This window comes from Acipenser ruthenus, chromosome 12, assembly GCF_902713425.1.
Source record: "Acipenser ruthenus chromosome 12, fAciRut3.2 maternal haplotype, whole genome shotgun sequence".
In the NCBI taxonomy this organism is placed as follows: domain Eukaryota; kingdom Metazoa; phylum Chordata; class Actinopteri; order Acipenseriformes; family Acipenseridae; genus Acipenser; species Acipenser ruthenus.
Window position 1 is genome coordinate 21582613 of NC_081200.1, and position 13630 is coordinate 21596242.

At 36.3% G+C, this 13630-nt stretch overlaps 1 protein-coding gene across 1 annotated transcript; it reads right to left on the reverse strand.

Moving 5' to 3' along the window:
• Positions 1-344: 344 nt before the first annotated feature.
• LOC117417249 (calcium-activated chloride channel regulator 1-like) lies at positions 345-12512 on the reverse strand. Its single transcript, XM_034029233.3, has 14 exons — positions 12343-12512; positions 11761-11895; positions 8229-8379; positions 8012-8120; positions 7428-7605; positions 6509-6727; positions 6152-6379; positions 5464-5641; positions 5111-5217; positions 4795-5016; positions 4219-4486; positions 3545-3712; positions 2978-3211; positions 345-1347 (listed from the first exon to the last, which is right to left on the reverse strand). Exons 1-14 carry the CDS (start codon positions 12499-12501, stop codon positions 947-949), a joined length of 2757 nt encoding a protein of 918 aa, XP_033885124.3. The 5' UTR covers positions 12502-12512; the 3' UTR covers positions 345-946.
• Between the last annotated feature and the right edge of the window lie 1118 nt (positions 12513-13630).

The following is a 13630-nucleotide window of genomic DNA, read 5'->3' on the forward strand; positions in this document are numbered from 1 at the left end:
AAAGTAATCATTTAATATATTTGCTATTTTTTTTCCCTTCGTCAATGATTTTACCATTTATGTCTCTTAGACATTTAACCTGCTCCTTGAATGTTCTCTTGATGTTATAATATTGGAAAAACAATTTGTCGCAATGTCTGTCAACTCATTTTTCAAGTTTCTTTTAGTATGGAGTGTTTTATCGTTATGAATGTAGTTTTAATTATATATATATATATATATATATATATATATATATATATATATATATATATATATATATATATATATATATATTAAAATATAACACATGTGTACATATTTAGAATATATGATCCGTACCGAATAAGCAGCAGACACAAAGATGATGCTCAACATTTGTATTATTGTTTTACATTAGACATTTACTAGATAGTGGATGTTACTAAATATTTAGATCATTTGTATATATGCTTAATTAAAACTAATACTGTATCTTAATATTATATTTGAATGAGGATGGATCTAAATACTTTTAACATCAAAATTTCTTCCTTGTGAAAATTTGCTATTAGGAGCAAATGTTTACACTTAGCGTAGAAATCCTTGTAAATATTTGCTTATTAAGAGAGTGTTTTCTATATTTCCTTAGTTTACTTAATGTAGTGTTGGTTGTATTGATACCAAATCTTTTAATATCATGCCATTCCTATCTTTAAGGGAGTTAAATTAAAGCAAAAATGAAGGGCAGATCTGTTTGGCATTAATAATTTTTTTTTCACAGGAAGCTAATTTTGATGTTACACCATTCCAAAATTTGTTCTTCTGAGTACTTGTTTCCACTGTATTTTTTTTAATATAAAGGGGCCACTAAATGACCCTTTGGGTTAAAACACCAGCCAGATTAATATAGAGGTGCAGTGCTCTGGTATTCAGATCCACAGATACATTAAGCAGAAATAAACTCTGTTCACAATCTGATTCATTTTCAGGCCACTGGACTGGTTCTTGCTTGCTGTTTCTTCTTCATAATACACAGAGTTGCACTGATGAGAATGCAAACACCTGCCACGATTCCTGTTACTATTAAAACAATCCCAGTGATATTACTGCCTGGATTTATTTCAGTGGGCTGGTTTGGTGGCATTATCATAGCTGCCCGGGCGATATTAGAGACCTCTGACTTAACATCAGTTCTGCCCAAGGCTCGTGCTGCAAAGTAGAGGATCGTTCCATTCTGTATAGTCATTTCATCCGGCAGAAATCCAAATTCTTCCTTGGAACCTGCAGCATGAGGTGAAAGTGTGGACGTGTCCACTAGAACAGCAGCACTGAAATCATCCCGAAGTTTTTGGAGGCTTTTACTCATCCGAATTTCATATGCTTTAGCTGTAATTAAAGAGACAATCAAAATACATTCTACTATTATAACAACCTTGACTTGCATAAAGAAGGAAAAACACTGAATGAAATAGCTTGCATCACTCAATTTTCAAGGTGTGGTATCCAAAGCATAATCAACAAGTTCAGAGAAACATCATCTGTAATTTACAAACCCAGGACTGGAAGACCCAAAAAGCAGTCTAACAAGGATGAGCAATACTGTCAGAAGGCACAGGTGTTGTTGTCCATCAAATCAACAGTATGAAGGTCACTCTTGAAATCAGGACTTAAAGGATGTGTTGCAGTAAGAATACATCTGTTAAGAAAGAGGAACAAGTCTAAAAGGCTAAAATATGCACAAGAACACAGAAATTGGACTATGGAACAATGGTCAAAGGTGTTTTAGACTGTTGATGGTTGGACACCTGTGCCTTCTGCCAGTTCTGTTGTCAATTCAATGCTTGTCTTCTTTCTATTCCTTAAGGATATTATCTTCAAGTATGACTCATCCTTCTTAGACAGTTTTTTGGGTCTTCCAGTCCTGGGTTTGTTGATTAAGCTTCGGATACCACACCTTGAAGATCGAGTGATGCAAGCTATTTCATTCAATGTTGAAATAGCTTGAATTGCCCAGAAGAATGGGATGCTTTCTCATAAACTTTGCCTAAATGTACCATCTCTGCTCCCCAGCTGCCAGCATTAAGAGGCATTACTCCTGCTAGTGGACTAATGTTGTTTTCACTATAAATAATAATAAGAGACTGTATTCAAGCAAGCAACATTTGTGTTCTTTTTTTTTTGGGGGGGGGGGGGGGGGGGGATTATTTAGCAAAAATCCAGTTGCCTTCCTGTTATTAGCACCAGCAACGTTATCATGCCCCCTCCCCCCTCATTTATTTTTGGTGCTTGTTTCTGAACTTAATTTGCGATATTCATGCCAGTCAACTTTAGAAAATACAAAATTGGGAGTGGGGTTGGTGGTGCAATCTGTGATATCTTTTTTACCATCCCCTGTAGAAAGGCGGCCACAGGGCTCCCCTGGGTCCTAAACCCTGCTAGGTACAGACCAGGATTGCAGTAACCAAACACCGGCCATGACTTTTGCAGACATTAAAGGTTTGCTGACATAAGGTGGTTTAACAGTAGTGTTTTTAGCAAAATACGGGAGAAAATCTGTCCCGGGAGATATCCGGAGATGGGTCCAAAATACGGGAGAGTCCCGGTGAATACGGGAGAGTTGACAGGTCTGGACATTTTATTGTATTTGATATGATAGATATTTAAATGCAATGCTATTGATGAAAACATTCACAGCGATGGTCTGTCTGGAATTAGACCAGGGATCCTACAGCATAGGTACCTGGAAGCAGTAGAAGCAAGAGGATGGGTTTCAAAGCATTAGTAAGCAGCAGTGCCTTGTTTAATAAAAGCTGTCTCTTAATCAATACCCACATTTCCATGCTTTTGTGTTTAATGCAATTATAATAGTACCTGTATTCGTGTAGAATGCTGTTTCAGTACTGCCCACTAGGGGAAGCATATGTTACAATGAAATTTTCGTTTGCAGCAGTGCAATTCTGTTTCCAGAAAGATGATGTGCATTTAATTTCTAATAGAACACAAACCCCATTCTTACCTGTTCCCTGGTCTGCGTTTTCTCCGGGTGCAGTCCATGACAGAGATACAGCATCGTGTTTCAGTTCTGCTTCCAAGTCTGAAATCTTACAGGGTGGAAATATTGGAGGTGTAGTTCCAACCATCCCTGCTACTGTGAATGTACCTCCTGTAGTGCTTCTGCTGAAGCTGCCTACATTGATCTGGAAGTCATCTTCGTTGACTGGTGGCTTTTCAGGATTCAATTCAATTTTACCTGTAAATAAAACACATGCAGGGTTGGTTTCTATCTGCTTATCTTTCCTTTTAATCAAAGATCACCTCCCCCTCTTGTTAGGATAACAGCTTGCTTTCATTAATCTCTAGTTTAGTTGAATCCTGTCAAGCCTGTATTCAAACTGCAACTTTAATCTCCTGTTGCTGCACAATGGACTTTCCTGAAACGTGTTGTACAGGGAGTGAATATACAGTGTGATGAGGATAAACAGCTTCAGCCAGTCTGGAAAACTATACAATCTACAGCAAAATGAGAAGGAACTTCATAGAGACAGAGTTTTATAACCAATGAATGGCAGTGGAATATTTGTACCATTTTCCACATATCCTGGTATGTACATGGCCCGACCCTGTCTTCTAACAGCCAGTCTTGCTGTGCCATCGCGTCCCTGTACTTTCACCTTCAGGCTGTACCTTCCATTGCCTTTAAAAGCAGTGAAATATCGTGAATAGATCCCATCAACCTTGACAGCATCCGCACCTACAGTATGCAAGAGAAGGACATGACGCGAATCAGGAAATGAGAAGGGATGCAGACATTTCAAGTGACTTTCAAGATCAACTTTGTCATATGGAAACTAGAAACACCAAAATAGAGCAAACATGGTATTTATTATACCCACTATGGGCAGTGTTGTGGGGGGACAGGTTAATGGTTGCATTCTGGTGTACCTGATAAACTGAGAGTGCATACATGATTCTAAAAGCTATAATTGAGGTTTGAGTCGCCATGATTTGATGACTGAATAAAGAAAATAAGTGAATCTAAACAACATGAATACCATTTGCACCACAGTGTTGCCATTAACCTGTCCCCTGCAATACATTTGTTAAGATAACTCTGATATTTAAAACCCAAGATGCTTTTAAGTACACAGACAGTTCTTACCCTTATTCTTAAGGACATCCCATAAACAAAACACTACACTACTTGTGTATCTTTGTAGTTAAGAAAGCTTGCGTGCTAATGCTCAGGATTTTCATTACCTGAACCATCATCTAGAAGTGAAAGAACATAGGGATTGCCACTGTTTGTTTCTATAAAGGCTGTCACATTGGCACCCAGTACAGGCAGGAAACCCTGGCTGACTTCAGCGTAAACCACCATTGGAGCATTCCCAGCACTGGTGTCTTGGTTCATGTGGGCGCTGACAGTCACTGGTGGTACACTGGTGTCTGCTGCCCGGGACGTCACTGTCATGGTTACAGTTTGAGTGTTCAGTTTGTTAAACAGGCTGTATTGCCAGTCCCCTGTCTGAAAAACAATTCCGGTATATACTATTAGAATAGAAAATCATGTTTTAGATCTTTGAGCCTGTTGACAATCAAAGGAAATGTTAGTTGCTGGAGTTTAGGGGTTCACCTTCTTCGAGACCTGATCAAACACTTTGTAAGCCAACTTGGTGTGCTCGTGTTACTACTTGCAGCACTAGGAGGAATTATGATCTCTTCATGGTCTGAACTGTTACAGACTTATCTTTATTCCTAATGTGTGTACTCTCATATTGCCAGTGACCAAAAGATTTAAAATATCTTTCTTCAGAATTGAAATGGTTTCCATACCTCTGCTGTTCCTGGGATTAGCAGCCGGGCAGTGTTTAAGACAGGATCTTTAGTGAAGTTAGCTGCAGTGAAGGTTTTGCCAGCTGGGCTTGTTAGATAAATATCAGGCTCATTCTTCTCCCATGTGACTGTGAAAAAGGTGTCATTTCCCACTGTTTTATCAATGGACACAGTCCCATTAAACCAGGCTTGATTGGAGATTTTCTGCCCAGAACTCTCAAGCTATTAAGAAAAAAACAAAGTGTAACATTGCTTTGTTTGCAGGTTCTTAGAGAAACAAAAGAGTTTACTAAGGATATCAAAATGTCTTTCTCACCTGAATAGACTGCGCAGCAAGATCGCCACTTCCAGATGAAATGCCAGCAAAGGCATCGATAAGTCCATTGGAGTCCAAGCTATCAGTAGCTGAAAACTGTAACCCTCCTAAAACATATTTAGGACAGTATGTATTAGCATACCTGTATTCTGGAACCAGGCTATGAAAATCAAACATGTAACAGTGCATGTGAGTCGGTTTAGTGCATTTCTGTCTGGAAAAATATGTAAAGAGAGGGAACTATGTTTTGATTTAAAGGAGTGATTAGATCAGTTGTTTGTAACTTGTAACCAGGGGTCTACTTAAGAGAGTAAGAATAGGCATTTTTTTCATAACCAACAATTGTTTTTTACCTGTAACGTTTGACATTATTTCAAGTTCTTTTGCTGCATTTGGTCCAAGTGCTATTGTGTGAATAATGGTGCCACTGCTTCGTACATCATCTAAACAGGTTCCCACTGTAGTGTCTTCTCCATCAGTTAACAATATGATTTCATCACCATATGTTCTTGAATCATCCCCCCGAAGTACCTTTAAAAGAAAAGTATTTTTCTTCAGTTGCAAGATATTACTGTGGAAGACTGTGATAGAATAATATCTGCCTTGTGTTTTGGTGTTTTATTCAAAATGATGAGTTTGATTATAAACATTTTACTGCTTAGTCTGTGCAATGCACAACCATGCTACCAAATTCTAGTTAAGGAAATGTGACGATGTGACAATGCACCATCCTGACAGGCATCTGAGAAGAGTATGTGCTGAAATCTAAACTGCTCTGTTCCCAAGCAGACATGGTAAATCCATTGCGGAACTGATATTGTCCCGCCACATATTAATATCCACAATATGAAATTACACTGATAAAAAAGACACATAAAAAGAAAGTAAGAGCAAGTTTGAAAGTTAAAAAGGCTATGGACTTTGAAGAAGGAGCTGTTTGTGCTAGTTTTAAAATTAGTTTATTCCTTTTTTAACTTTGTGTTTCTTTCCCTTGCTTTAAAATACAGCTTGGGTCATGTTTTAATACATAACTCAGCTCACCGTGAATGCTGTATTTAGTCCTTTACAGATGTTTGTTCCACCACTGGCAACATTAGGCAAGGCCTTTGCTAGCACTTTCCGAGAAGCTTCATCCTCAATCTGACTCAAGTCTTTTAAAACTTTTCCGGTGGATTCAAATGAAACAATTCCAACCCAGGAGCCTGGTTCAATAATCTGAAGCAGGAAGACTTCAGCAGCCTGACGCATACGATTCAGCCTATTGAAATCCTTTAAAAATAAAATAACACATTTTAGACTTTTCAGTTTTTTAAAAAATAAATCATATTTGAATTATGAAATAAAAATCTATTTTGTCAATGTTACTTTTTACAAACATTAAAAAAGAAAACAACATACAGCCATGCTCCCAGAAACATCGAGTAGTAAGCACACTACTTGATCGCCCTTTCGCATTAGTGTGAACTGGGGTGCTGGAGGAGTTGTCGGCATGGGGACACTTTTGTTAAAGTCCTCCGAACGTTTGATCACATCCCACACACTTCTGTAGTTACAGATTTTGTTCTGCATGTTTGGAGCTTCGAAATTATGGGTGTTGTCATCACAAAACTGTGTTACCTACAGAATGAAACAGATGATACTGTATACAACCTAGTAAAGATGTGAGAGATTACTTAGTTATACAAAAGGAATACTGTATATTATATTCAGACTTTAAGTACAGGCAGGTGCTTCCATATCCAGAATTTCAACCTACTGACGTTTGAAACATGAAGACTCCATGTGTTTCAGATTTTCAAGCCCAACTTTTGCTAATGTACATCCTTGTGACAGTTAGAGCAGTTGCTTCTAATTATTTTTCAAAGAGCAAAAACCAAGAACAAGAACCAAATGACATGGTTAAATGTCTTTACAGCAAAACAAATTAATCAAAAAAGTAGTTTGCTCTTTAGTGTTCACCACATTTTACAATTAGTACAAAGCCATCACAGAGTTTCTATTCAATTTTTTCTCCATATGTCTCTTTGCACTGAGCGTAACCTAATTTTTCCCCCTAATTATCAACCCTCTAGGGAAGGGGGTACAAATCTGCACCGGAACTATGCAACCCCTACCGCAGAACACCCCTAGAACCAAATCTACTTCCAGTAGCTTGGCCTTTAGAACCATTTCCATTCTCCAGGGGGAAGCCTTAAATCCTAGTATCACTTTCCCAAGGTGCTGCAACTGGCCCCCTCAGCTAAAACTATTTGTGCACCTAAGTGGTGAGCATGGGAGGGAGTTCTAGTCCTGTACCTGTATCAAACACTCTACTTACAGAGGACAGGCTCTGGAGGAACATTATGGACGCTGGTGTATTTTGTTGTTTATTTGGGAAAAACTTGCAATTCCCTGCTGGTAATGATGTAGCGGGGTCGATGGAGCATTTCTGAACAGAGCAGGAAGATCCTGTACAGGACAGAGCCTCTGTGATGCCAGTGATGTTTTTTGAGCATCTAAAAATGTAAAGAGAAATGCAGCTGGATTACAAATAAGCATGGTATCAGTATAGCTGCTGTATATGATACAGTTTTCAAATACGACACACTTGGGGACCAGAGATGTACCTGCTAACTTGAGAGTTGCTGTACTGAATGTATCCTAAATACATTCGGATATACCTGGATCAGATCCCCTGCTGTGAATGGCTTCAGGGCTATACATTACATTTTGATGAGTAGCTTAGACAAGAATGATAGTTAACTTAGTGTGAGTAAAAAAAAACTTTTACTCCATATTAAAAATGGCAGTCATTACGGCATATTTCACGTTAAATGTACCCAGCACATGTTTTGTGGAAAAAAAAAAAAGATTTCTAGACATAACAGAATGTCTTCTAATAGATGTGTAGAGCTACAATACCTTGTTGGTTCAACCTTTTGGTCCTTGGATATATAGAATGGCTTTTGCTCATTGTATTCATCATAGACACCCCATCGAAGGTGGGCCCACTCGTGTACAAACACTCTGCCTGCAAAACAAAGATACAGAATAGAAGAACTGTCCCTATAATGAACAGTTTCTACATACAATATTGAACTGTAAAATGTGCACAAAGGTTAAACAATGTATTTCTTACCTCTGGGCCCATACACAGAAAGAAATGTGTCATCCAGTAAAAAGTCTGGAGTTAAATGTATATATCGCCCCTCCTCGCCACATCCACCGTATTGCAGAGTGTAAGGGTCATCTCCATATTTTAGGTATGGTTCAGCAATGATCACTTTTGCCTTACAAATAAATTAAAAAAGATATATATTAGGGGTTTTAATTGATTAATGATTAATTAAGTAATCACACCTGTGGGCTTTGATTGATTAAAAAAAATAATTGATCGATTACTCTTGTCTACTTGAGTGCGTTACCAAAAAAAAAAAATCAAAACATAAATCTTGAAAATGGCAGAGGGTACTTCTAAAGACCTTGGCTAACTTCAAATTAAGCAAATATTTTCAAACTGTCAAATTACATATAAGTAAATATATGTATATTAAAAATTAGCTGGCATTATGAAACATGCTTGCAGTAAATACCATTTATATATATATATATATATATATATATATATATATATATATATATATATTGTCACAGATGGTTCTGGCAAGTTCCTTTTGTGCTATAAGTCATTAGATCCTTTTGCATGGAAGGCCTCAGTTGCAAGGATGTGCAGTTCTTTGATGGACCCAGATGCAGTTAAATTGTGGTATCAAAGTATCAAGTAAAAATCCTGATCGCCAACACTTGTAATGTAAAACACTGGATGCACAGGCCTATTGTGGTGTTAGCAGAGCTGTGAACAAGCTGACTTATTAGATATGGATTGGATGTGATACTGTGATTCTTGAAATGTATTTGTTTACGACTGTAATTCAACCTGGATAAGGGCGTCTGCTAATAAATAAATAAATAATAATAATAATAATAATGCCATAGAATGAAATGCATTGCTAATAATAATGTTTTTGTATCCTTTTGAATAAGACTGTGTAAGGTCTGAAAAAGAGAGCTCTTGGTATCAAAAGGTCAGGCGGACCTGCTGAAAGTTCCAAACCTCCCTTATCATGCAAAAGCATCTTTTTTAATTAGACTCAGAGCCTTAAAACATTCAGATCCAGCGAGAGTAGAATGGCATACTCTATGGAACAGATTTAATATGCCAGAAGCAATCGAACTAGGTTTGATTATAGTAAGAAAAAACAAAAGTATTTAAATAAATAAGAAACCTAATATAATAACATTAAGTAAATGTATGAGCAGTCCTAAGTTTTAAAATTCAAGCTTTCATTTGCTGCCAAGCAGGTTCCTAATTAATAATTAACCTCTTGCCTTCTTCATATATCAATGGAGTAATTGATTACAATTTATAAAATTACAATTTATAAAAGACATTGCTATATTGAAGTATCCGAATTAGAAATAGTATTATTATTTATTATTACAATTTATAAAAGACATTGCTATATTGAAGTATCCGAATTAGAAATAGTATTATTATTTATTATTAGCTGACGCCCTTATCCAGGGCGACTTACAAGATATTATTTGTTATTATTTGTTTATTTAGCAGACGACTTACAGAGACTAGGGTGTGTGAACTATGCATCAGCTGCAGAGTCACTTACAACTACGTCTCACCCGAAAGACGGAGCACAAGGAGGTTAAGTGACTTGCTCAGGGTCACACAATGAGTCAGTGGTTGAGGTGGGATTTGAACCGGGGACCTCCTAGTTGCAAGCCCTTTTCTTTAACCACTGGACCGCACAGCCTCACATTATTTTTACATACAATTACCCATTTATACAGTTGGGTTTTTACTGGAGCAATCTAGGTAAAGTACATTGCTCAGGGGTACAGCAGCATCAATCATTTAAAGTATAAACTGTAACTTTACATATACAGTGAACCGATTTGTAACCTTGTCTTTACCTGCTGGTAGTAAAAGCAGTGTTGGAAATGACTCATTGGTTTTGGCCAGTGTGTTTTTTGATGGTCAGCAATTTAAAAGCCTAGATCCTCTCTATAATGAGCAATCTCATTAATATTAACAAACAAAATACCTTTCGGATAATAGAAGATAGGAGTTTATATTAAAATAAACATTTTCTATATATCTCAGAAATGAATTAGACCTTGGCAAGAAGAAATGGGAATGAAAAGTGTAGCGTTACGCTAAAAATTGGTTTAAAATAATGAGTATTAGAAAATGCTTACAGTAGTGTCTCATATTAATCAACCCTAAAATTGGCAAAAGGAAAGGTTGTCTTAAAACCTGCTTCAACAGGATTTTGTATGAACAGAGAAAAAGGTGAGACTATCAGTTCAGTCACTATAAAACTATTACATTCTAATATGTTAACAGTGGCCTGTATTTAGATGTAAATAACTGGACCTTCCATTGAAAACTTTATAACAGATCAATGGAGTAAAATAAAATTATTATTAGTATTTGAATTGGAAATAAACTGTTGAAAGAATATATTAAACATTTATTATAACAGAAGAATGGCATTGACAATATTGTAAACATATTGTTAAGACACATTTGAGATGATGTTCATTTAATTTAATCAGTTTTAGAATTAGTTCAGTTTCTCCAACTAAACAAAAAGACTTTTAGACATTATTATTTATTTATTTATTTCTTAGCAGACGCCCTTATCCAGGGCGTTACAATAGCAATTAAACTGAAGAATATAAATATTTAGTTTATATAAAGCCTTTACTGCAATAAAAAACCCCAGGTGGGGGACACTGCTGCTGTACCCTTGAGCAAGGTACTTTACCTAGATTGCTCCAGTAAAAACCCAACTGTATAAGTGGGTAACTGTATGTAAAATAATGTGAAATCTTGTAACAATTGTAAGTTGCCCTGGATAAGGGTGTCTGCTAATAAATAAATAAATAAATAAATAATAATAATAATAATAATAATAATAATGCATGCATAGCTTAAGGGCAAAATATGTTATAACCATAAACGTATTGAAGTATTAATGCTGTTAAATGTGTGAAGGCACTGGAAACGCCCAGACTGCCTATTAGCAGGGATCCAAAGTGGCTTGCAACCACTCAATCCATTATTAAGCATTTAATAAATCGAAGGAGTACTATTAACACTCTGTTTCATTAAAACTTCAAATTAAATGAGTCTGTGTGATTTTCTTGATTGTTTAAAATTCATCGATCTGGATACGTTGCAAGCCCAGTGAACGAACGACCCGAAACATCTTTATGTCCTCCTTAATGTCTCTCCTGAGTTTAAGAGTATGCTTACAGTATATATATATATATATATATATATATATATATATATATATATATATATTTCTGACTATATATGTATATTTCTGACTCTCTATATATATCCATAACTAGCAGTGTAAGCTTTTCTAAAGTTATAGGATGGAACATGAAAATTCTCCATAACTCCAATTGGAAGTGGTTAATAAACAAGCAAAGAACAAGCAGGCCTAGCACAAAGATAAGATGTTCCTAATGCTGATAAGGCTGGTAAGAAAATATTTTTTGGTTATTGCACAGGTCTAATTAAATAAATCAGTTGACAATACAAAAGCACAGCAGCTTGTTTACGTGGCTTCCGACAGTACCTTTACATATGATTCAGTTCTTGATTTTTCATAGTTGTTTGACCAGGTTAAAGGAAGTAAGATTTTCACATCTTTGAAGTAGAATCTGCCACCAGTAGCACTGAAGAGGTAGACAGAGGCTTCTGTGACCATTTCCTGGAATTTACAGAGAAATGTGTTTGTGAATGCATGAATATGTTAGCACTTATTTCTTTTACATCATTGGTTGACTTGATACACCATCCTTTAGTTAAATTTCCCCTCTGAGCTGTTTACCACTAGTTCTGTTGGTATTTTTATTCTTTTTTCCCCAAACATGGAGGAAATTCATGACTGGAGTAAAAAGGCGTTGACATAAAGGTGCTACAATGTTACGATATTAAGCAACTTAAGTTTACTTTGGAGTCATTAAATGAAGCTTCTGAGTTTTGACCTTGTTAGATCAGGGCCCATGGACCCCTTTTAAAACAAAATGCTAAATCATTTCATCCCACTTTGCTTCAAAATAGAGCTGTGTGTTTGAAAAATGATTTAAGTAGGTTTTTGATGGTAAAAATGATAAAAAATAAATAAATAAATAAAAAACACACAAAATACAGTTACCTTTATTTTTGTTAAAATCAGTGTACCTTCTGCGACCTGGGGGTTGATTGCGATAACCAGTTCTTTGTATCCATTATTCTCCAACTGCACATTTAAGCCTTTTGCTAAACCAGACAGGCTTAACACCAGCAACAAGGGCAATACTCTAGTGCTGGTCATGACTGTCCTTGTGCTCAGGATCTCTGAAATCCATATGAATGGTTTTACTCCATTTATACATTTTTTTCTGTCTTATCTCTATCTTTATTGCTGGACTTTGGGATAATGGTCAAAGACATGTTCTGTTGAGGTGTGCTAACTTGTGACATGCACTTTGAATTGAACTGCATGAATCTGCAATCTCCTGTAACGGTATGGTTAATTACCTCCCCAGAGATTTTACAGATATTCTGTATTTGTTTTGGAAACTTGAGGATCTCACAGCTATAAATCAATCAGTAAAAATGATTAAATATCTTAGTGTTATAATGCTGTATTGTTGTTTCCTTCTTGTATAAATCTAGAATGTCATGTGCAGGAGGCACTGACAGTTTGTACATGTACCTGTAAGCTCTATGGAATGATGTTATGTTCTTTTGAAATGGTTAAGAAATTCTGGTGCACGCCATGACGCTAAGTGGGTCTGATTCCATCACTCAGATTAATGAATCATAGGGCATAGTGGCACTATTCATTAATTGGGTTAAATCAAGGGAATCTAAACGACTATAAATCAAAAAGTCAGCTCCATTAACTCAAGTGAATAAAGCAAATCTGAGGTTGTCATCTTACATTAACACTCAAAAAGACGCTATGAACAGCACGAGGAAAGCAGCAAAAGTGGTGCAAGTCCTTATCTCGCCATAATTTTCTCACTTGACCCTTCATCACCCCGTGACTTAAGCAGCTGGAGTTCAGTTCCCTCTGTGGGACAACAGCACACAATAAAGGTATTTCACATTCATGGATCTGTTATTGTTCACAAATACAACAAACACTTATGATGTGGTGTCTCAGTAACATTTCGTTTCATAAGACATATTTAATGAGACAACTCATATTTAATGGCTCACCAGACATGTTTTCGTTAAGTCACTGTTTATAAATCTTATTACCCGTAAAATGGGTGTGACTGACAGTTAACAGACCCATTGAACATGTTTTTCAAAACAGTAACTATGGAATTATCATGAATATATGTGCTTGTAAAAATGAACTTGTGACATATTCTTCTAGATAACAAATTCTGATAACCTCAATAGCGTTAAGAGTGTCTCAACTGTGAACATGACTTGATGAATTAACAAAC